Consider the following 18,139-nt stretch of genomic DNA (forward strand, 5'->3'; position numbering starts at 1 on the left):
AGCATCTTTGGAACAAAAATTTTGTTTCGAGTTTCTTGAAATTAGCGATGACTTGCTGGTCCATGGGCTGAATCAAGGGCGTCGTGTTAGGAGGAAGAAACTTGACTTTGATTAATTCAAATTCATCAGTTAAGTCGTTCTCCAAACCTGGAGGGTGGGCAGGCGTATTGTCCATGAGTAGAAGGCAACGTACGCCTTTATCCTCCAAGTAGGCCTTAATGGTTGGGGCAAACATCTCATGCACCCACTCGGTGCCTATACATTGTGGTACACTAGCAGTGGCTTGATCTTGCAATCACCGCTAGCATTACCACATAAAAGATGTGTAAACCTGTCCTTCATAGGCTTGTGGCCTGGCATCGACTTTTCCTCCTGTGTGATGTAGGTCCTTCGTAGCATTTTCTTCCAGAATAGGCCCATTTCGGCACAGTTGAAAACTTGCTGGGTAAGGTAGTCCTTGGCCTTGACGAAACAGGCAAACTCTGCTTTGAACTTTTTCGTGGCGGCCTGGTCCAAACTTGCAGCCTCCCCATGACGAACAACGGAGTGTATCCCTCTTATTTTCTGGAATTTTTGAAGCATCCTTGACTTTCTTTGAATTCAAAGCCCTCAGGAACTAGACTAGGATCTTTTATTTTTAAATCTGTATGCAGGTTTCTAGCTTTGGCGCAAATCCCCTCCTCGCCAACACTAACCGCAGCTAACTGCTGCTCGTTCACAAAAATAAGAAGCAACTTTTCGACTTCCTCCAAGATGTGTGGCCTCTGCTTGGTCAACACGGTTGCTCCTTTAGCATCACTTGCTTTGAGGGCATCCTTTTGTTTCAGGATGGTGCTGATCGTTAATTTCGCCATGCCATACTTCTTCGATAGCTTAGAAACACGCACACCAGATTCGTGCTTGGCTATCAAATCCTTCTTGAAGTCGAAAGTTTTATACACCACTTTCCTTTTTTCAGCACCAGCAGTTCCACTTGCCTTCTTTGGAGCCATGATCATGGGTTAATGTTGCTCAATTTGAAGAAAAAACTAGAGTACTGGGAAACGTCCGTGAGCAGAGGAGTGTGTGAGTCAACTGGTTGCGCTATGTCTTTTCTGTTTTTTTCAGGGGAGCATTTGAAAGCACAATAACAAATCGCCGTGGGTTAGCTGGTCGCGGTGTTCGAATACCGATTTTCGTTTGAAAACCAATGCAAAAAAATATTGAAATTTTCGTTTGAAAACCTATTTGTACGAAAACCAAGACGTTCGAAAACCGAGGTACGACCGTGTATGTGTACAGATTAAAATACCTTTTCATTTCATTACTAGGGGCTGGGTGTAAAATTTTGAAGAAAATATTTAGTCCATTTTGGAAGAAGGCTATGCTACATAATGCAGAAAAAGTAAAGGGATGTGTTACATTGGCTCTGTGGCCACTCAGTTAAACACATGAAATATGAATTAAACTCGTCTATGCATTCCTTAATTCCAGACCTGTTTCTGCAGAGGCGTGAAATCAAACCATTGGGGATAGAATGACATTTTGTTTTCATTGGTGATATCGATTATTAGTAATTGTGGAGGCTGATAACCATTAAATGGAGCTGATATCTCTTTTGTGGTTAAAAAGGAATATTAAAGTTGAAATGTTAAAAAACAACATTTGACTTAAATGTTTATGGAACAGCTTTTCTGGGGGGGAGAGGGGGGGGGGGATTAGGCACCTGTTTCAAAATTCTAACAAAATGTGCAGGGAGCCCATTGGCTCATCAGCATGTCTTGTAAAGTTAAATGTTTTCTATAGTTGAAAAACTTACAAAATATTTTAAGGGCAGCACGGTGGAACAGCTGTAAAATGTTGGCCTCACAGATCTGAGGACCAGGGTTCAATCCCAGCCCTGCCTGTGTGGAATTTGCATGTTCTTTCGTGCCTGCGTAGGTTTTTTTCTGGGTGCCCTGGTTTCCTCCACATTCCAAAAACATGCAACATTAATTGGACACTCTAAATTGCCCCTACGTGTGATTGTGAGTGCGATTGTTGTTTGTCTCCAAGTGCCCTGCGATTGGCTGACAACCAGTTCAGGGTGTAACCTGCCTCCAGCCTGATGACCACTGGAATAGGCTCCAGCACTCCTTGTGATGATAAGAGGCTAAGAAGATGGCTAATGTTTTTAAAGTTCAAAAGCAAAATTTGCAGTGAGTCCCTAGTGTCAGCAAAATGTCTTACAAAGTTAATTGCAATTCAAATACAGGGTTGGCACGCGTCCCTAAAAGTCCCTAAAAAAAAAAAAAAAAACCCTAAATTTTCGAAGGTGCATTTAGGGGCTCCTATAAGTCCTTAAAATCCGCAAAAACCGGTCAAGCACCTAAAAAGGCCTTAAATTATAAAAAAATCAAAGGGAGGACCTCTACCGCCAAAATTCTCCCGAAAAAAAATTATCACAGATTTAAAAAAAAAAAAAAAAAAAAAATAGCGATCAGTCTGGTGTCTAAAACAGCCGGAAATTGTCACCGTGTTGACGAGTCGCCATCTTGTCGTTGATATTCCATTGTTCGTTTCCGTGAGTCGGCATTTCACTTTGTAGTGTTTACATAATTCACCCGCGGGACCTCGAGTTGGGGTGCGGGGTTCCGCACGGACTGTTTTTGTTGTTACGCTTCCGGAGTAAAAAGGTTAACAAAGTTCCCGCCGTTATGCGAATAGTGTTTCGATGTCGAACAATAAAACAAGTTTTGTTCCTGTGTTCGACACTCCGCCCCCGACTCCTTTTCTCCGGCGCTACAACTTTGTCTTCGTTACGTCTTTCATCGATCCAACTTGTATCATGGGGAAGTGCATTTTTCAAGATGCTTGGGTTGAAAGTAAGGAGTTTGGAAGCTGGGGTCGTTGCGATGCAAAAGATCGGTACATGTTTTACTGCCATCTGTGCAAGCAGAGCTACCAGCTAGGAAAGATGGGCGTCAAATTGCTGGAGTCGCACCGGGAAAAAAAGGAGACACGCCGATTTGGCGAAGACTCTCATCTTCCATTGGTATGAATCTGTTTCTAAAATATAAAGATAGTGAAGCATCAACTTCAGGCAGTGGTACTAGCAGTGCATGCATACCTACAGTTGTCCAGCTAGAAGTCAGGCTCTATGAACGTAGTTCAATACACAAAGGCGGACTCGTTAAAGGCAGAGATCGTGTGGACTTTAAAAGTGATCTGCAGCCGTTACAGCTACAAATCTTGTGAAAATAATTCGAAAGTGTTTGCAGTCATGTTTCCAGACAGTGACATTGCTAAAAACTACCACTGTGGGGAAAGGAAGACTTAGTACCTGGCTACATTTGGCATCGCTGCCCACTTTTCATCTCTACTGCCTCAAAGCCAGAATAGAGACTGACATATCTATGCTTATTGAGAAGGCTGACAGGCTATGTGAGCAGGCAGAAGAAAAGAGGAAGCTGAGGTTTATCACTGAGCCCAATGCACTCAGAGGCAGAGCAAAGGACAAGAGAACCTCTTTGGCACCTCTGCAGCAGCAAATAGAGGAGACACTGGGTAGGCTCAAGGAGCTAGAATAGGGGTGCTGAGACTGACATCAGTAGAAGACATTTGTGTATATAGTTGCAATTGTAGTTAGAATCAGTTTTTCTGTATACTGTTATGTGAAGACGTTGACAATGGTCATATCAATGAGAACTACCACAAGGGGCGACAAGTGATCACTGTCACAGGTACTGAGGTACTTGAACCTTTGATGAACCAAGAACAGCCGATTGCACCTTTGGGTGAGTCTTTTTTCCTTACTCTTGATTTCCCACGATGGCCCTAAATTTTTCGTGTCTGCCCTAAATTTTTTCCGTGTCAGCCCCTAAGAATGGCCCTAAAAGGCACTTAAATTTTTTGGGTCCGACTGAGTATGAACCCTGTAAGTAGTTTCCTCAAGTTTTATAGCCCAAATAAGAGTTCGTTGTCACATCCACCACTGCAATGGTTCCCCTTCCCACCTGTTGATGATTGTCTCCTTGAGGGATGTAGCTCATCCTCAGCAGAGCGACTGACCAGCGTCTCACCAGTGTTATATGCCAGGAGAGAGCGACGTCTTGTTAGCAAGGCTGTGGATTGATCGCATTGTCAATGTTAACTTTCATGGCAGTTTCCGTCATCCTCAAATGTAAATCTGCAGCTGTCTGCACGCTTCTTCTGCAGCTGCAGAAATTCTGTAACCATCAATTCCCGACAGTTTTAGGGATAAATGCTTTGCCTGCGTGCGTGCACACAGACTTATCAGCTCAACTGTCGTGATTATCTCCATCACAAGTATTTCTCTCTCTCACTGTAACACACACACAATTTCATGTTTATTACTATTTTTCCCAAAATATTAACAACCATATTTCAATTGGTTAAACCACTTCCTGGAACCTAAATGTGGTTGTTGCAGCAAGCTAACTGCTAGTTGGGTGTTAGCCTGTTATTTAACCTCCTAGCCTATTGTCTACTTGGGGGGTTGGCTCAAGGCAATGCATTGGCAGATTTATTTATACAGTGCATTTAATATACAAGGTAACACAATGTGCTTTACATAATTGTAAGTACATCATTTCCTGCAGCAAGAAAAGGCACGCAACTAACCAACAGGGACCTCTGCTGCGAGTGTGAGTGAGATGAGCAGCCATGTGTTTGTATATAACCATATTGGGTTCAGGGTAAAGTTACAGGTAGTTGTGTTGTAGAGGACAACAGTCTTATGCAAATTATTTAGTCTGTTGCCATAACTTACATTTGAAACGTATATTTGCTTCCTGAACTGTTTCTATCTCTTAAAAGTTTCTCATCTCTGTCCAGTGTGTGAGAGACTGAGAGTATTGTGCATGCATTTTACAGCTTTCACTGTGTGCTCATTGGCTATTTCTGTAATTAACACATAGTTAAGTGCCACTGACACCTAAAACATGAAATTTAGTATGTTGTCAACCAAAAAAATCAGGTAGAATGGAATTATCTGTTTGTTCACAGCACAGCAGAATGTTGCCGTATATAGATTTGTTTTCATCTCCCGCCATGAAAAATCTGTGGACTGTTTGGGGTTGAAGAAGAAGTCGGAAGTAATGTATTATATGCAGACAACTTCACCTGCAGAGTCGATTTTATGTACCTCTTATACAGGCGTGTTAGCCAAAATGCCGGCTCGTTGTGTTGCTGGATTTTGCTCGACTACTCGGGAAGATGGCTTCACTCTTCACACGTTTCCAAAAGACACTATACATTGTGAAAATTGGATTGCACAGGTGCAAAGGACAAGAGCTTTGTGGGTTCCAAATGACAGGTGTGTGTATAGAGCTAGTAAAAAAACAAACAAAAAATAATCGGGGGACTAATTTGTCTCATATTTTATAGAATGTTACTTGTGAATTTAGAATAAATCCCCTTGGTCAAACCAGCAAAATACAACAAAGCAGTTGTATTGGGTTTATTTTTATTTTTAAATACGCATTGTTTTCATTCCTACCTGAAATGAAATGTAGGTGTGTGTGTATTTCGTTGGGCACCATCCATCCCATTTAAATGCCAGGGAGGAGAAACGACCCACCTGCCACCGGTGTCTGTGGACCCCTGATGTAAGTAATAAAGTACATAGCAAAATAAAGAGAGGAATAAAGAATCAATAACTACGATAACAATATAGACACACATAAAACATAGTTCGAGATTAATTTTGATGACATCCGTGATATTTACTTTGCCTGGCATGGGTCCTCCTGAGTACGCAACATACACAGGACCTGTGAAAGGGTTAGGAAATCGAAAAGTTATGGGCCAGTCATTTAGAATATTTCATCCGGATCCATTGTCCTCCTAGTTGTCCCATTCATCTGTGTCTGTAGGGGAGTCTTGTGTCAGTGGGCACACATAATCTAAATATGGCTCGGAACCATATGGTAAAATGGCCCCAGTCACTTCACTCGCTTCTGATAGGTTTTCTTCCTCAAAAAGAGTTTCAGTCTCAGCAGGGGGGTCAGAACAATCCGAAAATCGCTCTCGTTCATCTGCCATTGTATTTGGCACAGCATGTTTTCAATGGCAGTGTGATGTGCATTGTATCGAGTCAGATTGATGCAACTTTGCGTTATTCTAAACCGGTACCAGTTTACTTTTCACGTCTGTTATCATCATCAAAGTGATTATTCGTAGTTTTGACAACAATACCGATTTGGATTTTTGTGTCAGTGGCACTTAATGGCGTACTGGATTATAGGACCCATGCTAAAATATGCAGTCCACCCAAAAAAAAAAAAAAAAGGTAATTGACGTAAAACTGTGTTTTGCCAAAAGACCTCACAGATTTACAAATTACAGTGAGGTTGATTTTCAGACTCCTTCAAATGTTTCAATTTGTTATTATTGCAGCCATTTGTTCTCCCATAATGTACACACAACACCCCATATTGACAGGGGAAAAAAATTGAATTGTTGAAATTTTTGCTGATTTATCAAAGTGTTTGTCACATCAATTTTCAAATGCAAATTCTTATCCAGATGAGAATATATGTTCAACTGTACCATTAGAAATTCATATCTTGTTTAATGTTTTTACCGAAAAATATTTATGAACTAAAGTCTATGAACTTTGACCTAGTTTCCCCTACCTGAAAAATGCCTCCTCTCCTGTGGCTTACCTCTGACGTCACAGCTCGGACGGACTAGCTTTTAGTTGTAACATTGGCTTTTTGACGCTGAAGAAAAACCCATTTGTTATGAGGATTCCTCAATGATTGTAAGCTTAAACCAATCCATAAAAATGGTGAAGACTTGTAGTTCAGTTTTGTAGCAATTCCAATTATTCTGGTCACAGTTTATATTATTTTCTCAAAGACCCAAGCCTCAGAAGACGGTAGATCAGGTTTGTGCAAACGAAGGGAACTAATTTTTCCAAACCCAGTCAGCACGCTGTCATATGCAGTGAACATTTCACCCCGGTCTCTTTCACTGGTTGACTCATGTCTGAGATGGGTTTTAAATGTAAAAACCTGGATCAGTGCCTACCATACAGCCAGTTCCGACACCTGAGCAGATCGGTGTTGCTAAAGGGACCAAACACGAACTTGGATTCAGCCTGGACACAATTCGACAAGCTCATCCCCCCTACAGAAAGTTGTAAAACTGCGAACAGTTTTTGCTGAAAGTCAAGTTGCAGAGGTATGTTGATCATCTTTTACTGTTGACATGGTTGAATGAAAGCAGCATATGTTGTTCTTGGCAAACAGCTCAATTAGAAAAACAGGATAATATTGTGTACAAATGCCGGCACGGGGCAGCTAGTGGAAAGCGTTGACCTCACAGTCCTGAGAACCCGGGTTCAATCCCAGCCCTCCTTGTGTGGAAAAAGTTTCTCCCCGGCCCTGCGTGGGGGTTCCTCCCATATCCCAAAAGCATGCAACATTAATTGGACACTCTAAATTGTCCCTAGGTGTGATTATGAGTGTGGCTGTTTGTCTTGATGTGCCCTGCGATTGGCTTGCAACCAGTTCAGGGTGTACCCTGTCTCTTGCCCGTTGACAACTGGGATAGGCTCCAGCACTCCCGCGACCTTTGTGAGGATACGCGGCTAAGTAAATGGATTGATACAAACCTTTTTTGCACTCTAGCAGATGGTCTGGATAATCTGTGATTTTCTGGTTAAAATTTTGACTCATGGCAACAACACATTTCTTCTGTTGTTTCCATGAGTAAGCAGCATTTACATGCACCTGTGCATATAATAAAAAAAAAAAATCACATTCACTAACTTCTACAGATCAAAGACCCTTGAGTCCATTACACAGAACCATTCACCCAATTTACTTTTCTAGTTTAAGCATTTTGTGCCAAACAAAACCACAAGATACCCTGTTTACAGCTTGCACTCTAAAGTTTAGCGGTTTTGCTCATGACACCTTGGATAAATTGTGAGTGAAATGGGGATGGAGGGGGCCTGGATACAATCTAGTTATGGCATCAGTTTAACACCTGAAATTATTTTTATGGTGAAGCAAGTTTTGACCAGCTATCGCTCTCAAATTAACATGATGTTTTAAACTGATTTTTTTCATTAAAATCCTTATTTGTGAAAATATAACAACTTGGACTAAATACATGGCGTTTGCATAATTTTAAAGCAAGACTAAAAACTTCGTATATAGATTCAGGATATTAAAGCCATTACTATTTATCAGTTTATGGCTAAATAAACAAAACAACTTCACAAATTCTTACCAGTCAATGTTTCCAACACGAGGCATGACGTCCTTCCTGGGTCTGAGTGGTTGCTTGGCACCTTCATCGCCAGCTATTTCGTCTGTATTTGAGCGAGTCTTCTGTCTAACTCGCTCAAATTGATAACCTTTAACACCTTTATAAAGCTTGTATTCTTCACCGTGTTCGTGGGACCCTTCAGAATCATGTTCAATGCTCAAATTATCAGAAAATTCAGCGTCGTTCTTACACTGGAGTCGAATGACCGCCATGATGTTAATCTCAACTTCTGACGTCGCGTCTCTTCTCGGGTTTTGCCGTTGCGTGTCCATGTTTTTCCGGCGAATCCAGCAATGTGCGTTAAATTTTTGCCGATAATAGAAAAATAAAAATGTTTCCTTCATAACTGACTTCATATTTGAATGTATCATAAAATCTGTATAATATAAGCAAAAGGTGCATTGAAGACTTTACATACCCTTTAAAATACTGAAATATCACAACCGTAATATTTAGACCATTTGCTGTGACACTCATAAGTTACTCCAGTACTGTCCTTTTCTTCTGATTATTCTTGAGATGGTTCTACACCTTCATTGGAGTCCAGCGCTGTTTGGTTATACTGATTGGACTTGATTAGGCAAGCCACACACCTGTCGAAATATGACCTTAAAGCTCACACAGCATCTCAGAGCAAATGAGAATTATGAGGTTAACAGAACTGCCGAAAGAGCTCAGACACAGATATGGCCAAGGTTCCAAAAAAAGAAAAAATCTGTTGCACTTAAGGTTCCCAAGAGCACAGTGACCTCAATAATCCTGGAATGGAAGATGTTTGGAACAACCAGAACTGTTTCTAGAGGTGGCTGTGCAGCCAAATTGAGTAATTTTAGGAGAAAAGCCTAGGTGAGAGAGATAACGAAGAACCCAAAGATCATTATGGCTGAGCTCCAAAGATGCAGGAGATTGGTGAAAGTTCTAGAAAGTCAACAATCACTACAAACCCTCCACTAGTCCGACGAAAGCTTCTCCTCAATACACACAATACAGGAAAGCCTAAATGGCATTTGATTTATTTAAAAAAAAAAAAAAAATTAATGACTTCAAGAAGGTCGATAAAAATGATTTGATGGCCTGGTCTTATCAAGAATAAAGTTTTTGGCCTTATATCTAAGCAGTGTGTGTAGATAAAATCAGGGACTGCTCATCAGCTGTGCAATCCATTCCCAATAGTGAAGCTTGGTGGCTGCAGGATCATGATGTGGTGATACTTTTCAGCTGCAGGGATAGAGACAGGACGACTGGTTGCAATTGAAGGAAAGATGAATGGAGTTAAGTATTGGGATATCCAGGACGGAAACCTTGTGAGTGCTCAGCCCGTTAGACTGGGCTGAAGGTTCACCTTCCACCAAGGCAATGACCTGAAGCACACAGCCAAAATAACAAAGGAGTGGCATCAGAAAAACTCAGTATGTTCTTGACTGCCCCAGCCAGAGCCCAAGTTTAAACCCAACTGAGTATTACTGGAGTGACTTGAAAATTGCTGTCCACCAGCGTTCACCATTCAACATGACAAGAACTGGAGAGGATCTGCAAGAAATCATCGCCCAAGATCCCCAAATCCAAGGGTGAAAAACTTGTTGCATCATTCTCTGAAAGAATCATAGATATTTGCTCAAAAGGGTGCTTTCTGCTAAATACTGAGCAAAGACTTTGATTACATATGGTTTTTTTTTTTTTTTTTTTTTTTTTTTTTTTAAATCTGTAAGAATTTCAACTTCACTATTTTTCCCTGTCAATCGGTGGTGCTGTATGTACATAAATGAGGAAAAACATCATTGAGTTTAGCAAATGGCTGCGGTATAAAAGCGGAAACTTTAAGGGGGTCTGAATACTTTCCATATCCACTGAATGTACATAGTGAAGCACATCGGGAACTGTACTGCTGTTTCTCTTCTGTTCAGGCCATGAGGAAGCGCTGTCCAGCTTCACTCTAAAGAAGCTGCTTTTGCTGGTGTGTTTCTTGGACAAGGCCAAAGAATCTCACCTGATTGAGCATGATCCATGTCTGTTCTGTGTTGATGCAGAGTTCAAGGTAGGCCAAGGACTCCTTATACCAATAAACATTGGTTACAACCATAATTACAAACATCTTGAATCTGCAGCATAATGAAATACTGTACTTCTTCCACTCTGTTGGGCACAGTTAAATAATACAATGTGTGTAAGAGTGCTCAAGCAAATCCATTTATTTATTTTTTTATAGTGTCTTAAAGGGCCACTGTCATGAAATGCATGATTTTTAGTATGTTATTAATGAAAAAATGGCAGCCGACATGTTTTTTTTCACCACAAAACATGATTTTGACATATACAGCTTTTTGTAACTCCCGCCATGAAAATCCTCTCGAGGGATTTGTTTTCGAGAAGAAGCAGGAAGTGACGTACATGGCAGGACAGCCCTCAAGTGGACTTGTTTCTTTCTATTAGTTCTACCTCCGGGATGCTACCTCGATGTTCCTTCATGTTAGTCAAAATGCCAGCTCATTGCATTGCTGGACATTGCTTGAACACTCGGGAGGATGGATTTACCCTTCATAAGTTTGCAAGAGACCCAGTTTGTCATGAAAAATGGATTGCACGGGTGCAAAGGACGAGAGCTTCTTCGGTTCCAAATGACAGGCAAGTATGTATACACTAAAAAAATTATAATTTGGGGTGACTGGGATGCTAAATGTGTCGTGCACGTCAGACGGCTTCCGCGTCAGCTCGCCCGTGAAGGCTGCCTTGTCGGCGGATCACTTCGAACTTACAGACTCCCCAATAGTATGACAGTATGTAGCGTACTCAGCTGCGACCGATCACAACGCCGCAGCCCGGGTGCGACGACCCGATCAAGGCTTTGGCCGGCGTGGCACTGAGGTAGCTCATCGCCGAGCCGACCCGCTTTACGCCGTTGTCGCTTGCAGCTGAGTGTGCAATACACAATTGTTCATCGCTGCCGCCATCAGCCGTGTTGTTCATTGCGGACGACTGCGGCTATGAACAACCCTGCTGTCAATGGCGCACTCAGCCTCGTGTGACGACAACACCGTAAAGTGGCCAGGCTCGGCATCGTGATAAGCCACCTCGGCGCTGAAGATGAGCCACCCCAGCCGAAGCTGTGACTGGCGGACACAGCACCGAAGCCGGCGAAGGCTGCCGCGTCGTCTCGCCAGAAAAGGCATCTTGCCTCCCATGTGAGCACGCCTTCAGCTCATACATACTGCCGGGGCGACGACAGACTCCCACAGAGTGTGTATGAGCCAGCCTGGCCGAAGCTGTGCTCGTCAGCGAGGCACGATGCGGCAGCCATCGCTGGCGACCTGTCGCGGCAGCCTTCGCAGGCGAGCTGACGCGGGCGGCTTTGGCGGTGCGTCCACTGGTCACTGCTTTGGCTCGGGTGGCTCATCTTCAGCGCCGAGGTGGCTTATCACGGTGCCGAACTGGGTCACTTTACGGTGTTATCATCGCACGTGGCTGAGTGCGCCATTGCCAACAGGGTTGTTCATAGCCGCCGCCGTCGTCCGCGATGAACAACACCGCTGATGGCAGCAGCGATAAACAATTGTTTAAAAGTCAAGTGCCATCCCTATAAACATTCTAAAATAGTGAATGAAAAATACAGGCACAATGCGGCGAGCCGACACGGCAGCCTTTGCGGGCGAGCCGATGCAGAAGCCGTCCGACGCACCCATCGACACATTTAGCATTTTGTTACATTATGAGAGACAGATTACGTGGTCTGCCCCAAACTTTTTTTTTTTTAGTAGGTGTATACACACCTACCTGTCATTTGGAACCCACAAAGCTCTCGTCCTTTGCACCCGTCCAATCCATTTTTCACAACGAACCGGGTCTCTTCGAAACTTATAAAGGGTAAATCCATCCTCCCGAGTGTTCAAGCAATGTCCAGCAATGCAACAAGCCGGCGTTTTGACTAACATGAAGGAACAACGAGCTACCTTCCCGGAAGTAAAACTAATGGACTCCACTTCAGGGCGGTGCTGCCATGTACGTGACTTCCTGCTTCTTCTTGAAAACAAATCCCTCGAGTGGATTTTCATGGCGGGAGTTAGAAAAATCTGTATACATCAAAATCATGTTTTGTGGTGGTGAAAAAACACAAGGGTCCATGTCGGCTGTCGTTTTTTTTCATTAATAACATACTAAAATTCATGCATTTCATGACAGTGGCCCTTTAATAAAAGTACATATGGACTAGGAAGTGTAGTGTTTTAGATAGGCCATCTTATTTGGATTTCCTTGCATCTTTGTATTTTATGTAGTTTATTTTCCAGAATATTGCTCCTTAAGTGTTTTTTTTATGTGACGATCTTGGATTTGATTGCACATGCATGTTTGTGATTTCATAGACGAGTAAAGAGTTGTTGCTGGCCTTCTCAAGGGACTTCTTAAGTGGTGAGGGGATTCTTCCTCGCCATCTTGGCTACCTTGGGTTACCAGTCTCGCACAGCCAAACAGTCCTTGATGAATTCAACTTTGCTGTGATGAATTTGGCAGTTGACCTGAAATGTGGAATTCGACTAGTGTAAGTGATAAGATAGTTTAAATGTCAAACCAATTTTATGGATCGTTTTTTTTTTTTTTTTTCTTCCACTCTAGAAGAGTCATGGAGCTCCTCGTTAAGCAATGGAACTTGTCACCAAAGCTGCGATTGCCAGCTGTCAGCCGGCTGCAAAAAATTCATAATGTAGACATTGCTTTGCAAGTCCTCAAAAACAGAGGGGTTGACCTTAAGGATGAACATGGTAAGTAACTATAATCTTTTGCTAAACCCAGAGGTTTTTAGAAAGTGAAAGTGCAAGGAATAAATTAACCTCCACAAATTGCATTTTTTTTTTCTCTTCTATTTGTCTTACAATTCACATTGTTGCTGATCGGAATATGTTCAATAGACTTGCAAAAGATGTCAGACTAACCAAATAGTGATTAAATACAACCCTTTTAAGGTACAGATTGATACGTATGAGTTGCTAATTTGTTCACGCTTTTTCTTGAAGAATACCAAAATTAACTAGACGAGATGTATTTTTCAGATCTACAAAAAAAGTCATCAAAGTTCATAGTTGGACATCTCTTTATTTTCAGGCGCCATCATAGATTCTCGAGACATTGTGGATGGACACAGAGAGAAGACGTTGAGCCTCCTGTGGAAAATCATTTTTTCATTTCAGGTGTTTATTGGAACCTTAGTATAACACAAGAGGAATGATTTCTAATAATCTCAGCAATCTGTTGGTTAGGTGGAGGTGATTTTGAATGAGGATCATTTGAGGGATGAGATTGGCTTCCTAAGGAGATCCCTGAGGTCAAAACTGAGGTTTGCCTCTGTAAGAGCTGGTCACCCACTTAAGGCCAGTGCACTCAAGATTACAGTGCCATATGAGAACTGCAGCACTAAAGTTGTCCTGCTGATGGAGTGGGCCCGCGCTGTGTGTGACTTCTACAATCTGACTGTGAGTTTGTGAGATCTTTCTTTCAGCTCGCTGTGTAGACAACATACTCAAATGTTGGAGGTTAGCATTCTTCTTGACTGCTGCATACACGAAGTGATAAACAACGTGACTATAAACTTCCCGTGCGTTCGGTTGTTGCTAACTGACACGAAGGAAGTTCTATCTTCTCTGGAAATGTACTAGGCACGAAGGTATGAGTGCTGCCACCCAGATGCGGAATTACACTAAACAATTAAATTAACAAGGCTGTGTAAAAATTTAACTGATGAACAGCATAAATTATAATAAAATGTGAAAAACGGAAGAATACTTCATGACATCTTGCAGAGCAGAATACTCCCCGCCTGACATTGTGCAAATGTCACTCCTTTTACTTGCAATGTCATTTTATAACGATCCTTAGTTCTCTTTGGAAAGAAGTACTGATGACACAGGTCTTGGGAATGTCTTGAGTGTCCAGAGCGATTCTCTCAACCTCTTATCTTCCTAACCTTCCCATCAGTGTTTGGGAAGGTTGAGTTGACCAGTCCCATCGGCCACTCGTTACAAGGGAGCTGGTTATCCTTCAGAAGCACGATGCCGCCTGTCTGCAGGTTTCCATGTGCTGTAAACCATTTGCGCCACGGTTCAAGAGTGCCGAGATACTTTTCCCTCCAGCGGGCCAAAAAGTCACTAGCGAGTGTTTGCACTTGTTTCCACTGAGACGTGAAGAGCTCTTTTCCTGTTAAATCACCTGGTCATGGCATATAAATTTCTAAAAATTAAAATTCAACACAAAGTAGGTAGCGCTGTCCATGACAGATTATCATATAGAGTGATGCACGGAGATTTTAGCCCAAAATAGCCAATTTCATAGTCAATTTACTTTTCATCAAAATATAACTACTGAAATAATCAATATCAGATATTGAACACACTGAGAGTTGACATGTGCAAGTGTGTAGATGTTTGAGAAACTAACCATTTACCATATTTTCACGGCTATAAGGCGTACTTAAAGGTCAAGTGTCATCCCTATAGATATTGTAATGAAAAATACATATAACATTATTCGTACATCGTTTTGTTGTCTGCTGGTTGTGCTGTTGGGTTTGCTGTGATGTAAAGATTTTGGTTTGGTGTGAAACCGTGTGTGAAGATGATGTTGACTCATGACTCACTTCCACCACTCATTCAGGTAGAAGTTTATGAGCTTATTTTTCTGCTTTTAACTGTTCATTTGTCACACATGAAAACCGATCCACCAGATAAACTGCAGTGAACCACAGCATGACTTTTTTTTTTTTCAACATGAGTTTTTTTTTTTGACTCCTCCCCCCTCTGGCTCTTGATGGGGTACACTCATAGTTACAAATGCCACCAGTTAGCAACGCAGTCTGGGCAACATAGAGCAAAGAGAGTTAGACATGCTGCTCGTGTTTACTCTCCATAATAATGGTAAAAGAAAAAAGTGCTGTTGCTCTAATAAATGTCGGGGTATGTGTATAATTGAAGAAAAAGTGGTAAAAGTGGATGAGATGTTCTCTTTTTTGAGTAAAAAAGGTCTGGTCTGAAGCCAAAGTAGAAAGTACAGGATGGCATGGTGTATAACGGGTGCTCAATGCGTCACGAGGCAGTCTTGGTCGAGCGTGGGACGGCGTGCCAAAAAAAAAAAATAGTCAGCCGATGTTCCCCCTAAATTTCGAGTGTGCGCAATTGTGCAACGCTGATGCAGTCTCTCCAGATATTTGCCGTTGCGGGAAAAAAAAAAAGAAATCCAATGCAAATTGAAAGTATAATATACTACTATTCAGTTTGACATTTTGCAATGTGGTTCAATGAGTGAGGGATGACTGGTTGTTACATCCAATGGCACAATTCACATGCGTACTGTTAAAAAATGAAAAGAGTAAGCTACGGGTTTCTTTAGGCACCACACAGAACTTTCTCTAACAACGCCCGCTGTTCTGCCACACACTCTGTTTCCTACTTTATCTTATACCCACCCTGCTTTGAAAGACGTACACTCATAATTATATATGTTACGAGACTTACGCAGCCTATCAGTGAGCAAAGACGAGCTAAACATGCTGCTTATGTTTACTTTTGATATTAATGGAGAGAGTTAAAAAAAGAAATGCTGCGGTTTTAAGATGCAATGACTGTTGGACTATGCGAATAATCAAAGAAAAAGTGGTTAAACTGATTTTTCTCTTTTCCGAGTGGGAAAGGTCTTAGTGATGAAAGTCCTCCTCATTTTCCCGGAATTCCGGGTTTTCAAATTTTCATGAAAATTCTTCCGAAAAATGGCCTAAAATTAATTTGGATATTAGTTAACAACACTGAATGAACAAATGTTTGAGTTTGTTGTTTTGCTTTCATGGGCATAGCCATGTTGAGGCACTAACACTAGTAACAGTAACGCCCTCCCCTCGCATTCTCATGACCTCGCCATATCTCGGAGATTTCAAAATTTCAGCGAGAACTGAAGCTACCAAGGGTGCACGTGTGCACACAAAAGTCAGATTAATCAGTGAATGTCGAATATTTGAATAGCATTTTGTGTAAACTAATTCATGCGGGATCGGCCAGTTACGGTCCCAGCTCAATGTTCAAACAGGTAGACAGGCAAGCTGACATACGTGCAATAGACGCGAGTGTTAGGAACACGTTCAAGTGGTCATGGCTTGAGGAAAAGGACTTGAACGGAATTATTTTTTTGTCCAAATACATGAGAATGAATTGAATTGAGTAGAAGATTAAGGTGGTACCCCTGCTTATGAAATTAATCAACTCAAAGATGTTTCGTAATGTGGCTTTTTCGTAAATAGAAGCACATTTTACATGTAAATAGCCTAATCCCTTCCAAGCCTCCCTCGTACCTCCTGCTAAAAATAAGCAAAGTGCACAATGTATCAATTTTCTGAGCTGCTTATCCTCACTAGGGTTACGGGAGTGCTGGAGCCAATCCCAGCTGTCATTGGGTAGGAGGCAGGGTATGCCCTTAAGTAATTCCCAGCCAATCGCATGGCACATGGAGACAGACAACACACGCACTCACAACCACACCTAGGGGGAATTTAGAGTCTCCAATGAATGAATGTTTTGGTGATGTGGGAGGAAACCGGAGTGCCCAGAGAAAACCCACACAGGCACAGAACGTTGCAACTCCACATAGGGAGGGCCAGGATTTGATCCCGGGTCCTCACAATGGTGAGGCCAATGCTCTACAGCTCTTCCACCGTGCTTCTCAAATTACATAATGTAAAGAATAATAAAAATTGACTATGCGAAGAGAAGGGTGAGTGAGAAGCAAAAGGCATTGTGGGGGAAGGAGGAGGAGGCAAACAGTTGATATCCAGGAGAAAACATACATACAAATGTATGCAGGCACACCACTTAATTCCGCTAAAGTTTCTTGGGGCTCATGGTGACGAATGAATGAATAAACTTAGAAAAACTCGTGAAAAAGTTGTACTTTACCAATCTGTGCCTGTATGTGACAGCGCAAGCATGATTCGGTGACCGTCAAGTGTCCAAGGGAAACAAAAAGTATCGTGGATAAAGATTGACGTCCCTTCTAGCCAATTGGATGCCAGAAAGATGCATGTTCCACAAGATCTGAGAACCCAACCCATGACATTGCCTCCACCATGTATTGTGTCGTAAATTTTCACCGCCTTGGTCTCGTGGCAGAGGTACGGCCCAGGCTCTTGTGCACAATCCTTCCCACCTCATGCTTCTTCACCTCTGAGGTGGTGGTCGATCAACAGATTTGGATGCAGCTTTCAAAATTTCAAGAATTAAATTTAGACCAAGACTTAAAAAGAAAAACAGACAAGAGCTTGGGGCGAACACTAGATGTTTATTCAGGGTCTTGAACAAACAGAGCAATTAGCCAAAACAATGAAAAATGCTAAAAGGTCATAGGAAGATGTTTATCCTAAATAACATCCACTGATCCATTTGTATTTTTGTAAAGTAAAGGTACTTTGTCATACAGTATGTAAAGCAAAATTTGCTTTCTGCTTTCAGCATGTCCATTTAAAGTGGGGGTTTTCAAACTTTTTGGGTTCTAGCATTGACAAGGGTAAAAGTAGGGGCGGGTCATAGTGCCGAGAATTGGAAACTGGGGAGGATTGGAAAAATTGGCTAGAGGGGGCTGTCATGATGCCCCCCGCCCATGTCATTGGAAAAACAATGCATTAGGGTAAGGTGTGCAAAAACAGTCTTTAGCATCCATGGACCAAATCAATATCTTGTCAAAGAACTGTCATCAGAATAATCAAATGGTACATTAAATCATGTCTTTTTTTTTTTTTTTTTTTTTTTTTTTAAGCTGGAGAACTTCACTGTGACATTCTCAGATGGCCGGGTCCTCTGTTATCTAATCCACCACTACCATCCCAGTCTCATCTCAGAGGAGTCTGTGCATCACA

General features: G+C 42.0%; 1 protein-coding gene across 6 annotated transcripts in view; it reads left to right on the forward strand.

The window, feature by feature from the left end:
• The window catches only part of aspm (assembly factor for spindle microtubules), a 62,533-nt gene that overhangs the window by 30,019 nt on the left and 14,375 nt on the right, over nt 1-18,139 (forward strand). For all 6 annotated transcript variants that reach the window (XM_061824272.1, XM_061824271.1, XM_061824268.1 and 3 more), the window contains 6 exons: nt 10,167-10,297; nt 12,618-12,793; nt 12,868-13,013; nt 13,354-13,439; nt 13,509-13,721; nt 18,040-18,139. The exon at nt 18,040-18,139 is cut by the window's right edge and continues 105 nt beyond it. In XM_061824272.1, coding sequence (XP_061680256.1) covers nt 10,167-10,297; nt 12,618-12,793; nt 12,868-13,013; nt 13,354-13,439; nt 13,509-13,721; nt 18,040-18,139 — 852 coding nt within the window. The remainder of the gene's footprint in view (nt 1-10,166; nt 10,298-12,617; nt 12,794-12,867; nt 13,014-13,353; nt 13,440-13,508; nt 13,722-18,039) is intronic.

The sequence above is a fragment of the Syngnathoides biaculeatus genome, chromosome 7, assembly GCF_019802595.1.
Source record: "Syngnathoides biaculeatus isolate LvHL_M chromosome 7, ASM1980259v1, whole genome shotgun sequence".
NCBI lineage: Eukaryota > Metazoa > Chordata > Actinopteri > Syngnathiformes > Syngnathidae > Syngnathoides > Syngnathoides biaculeatus.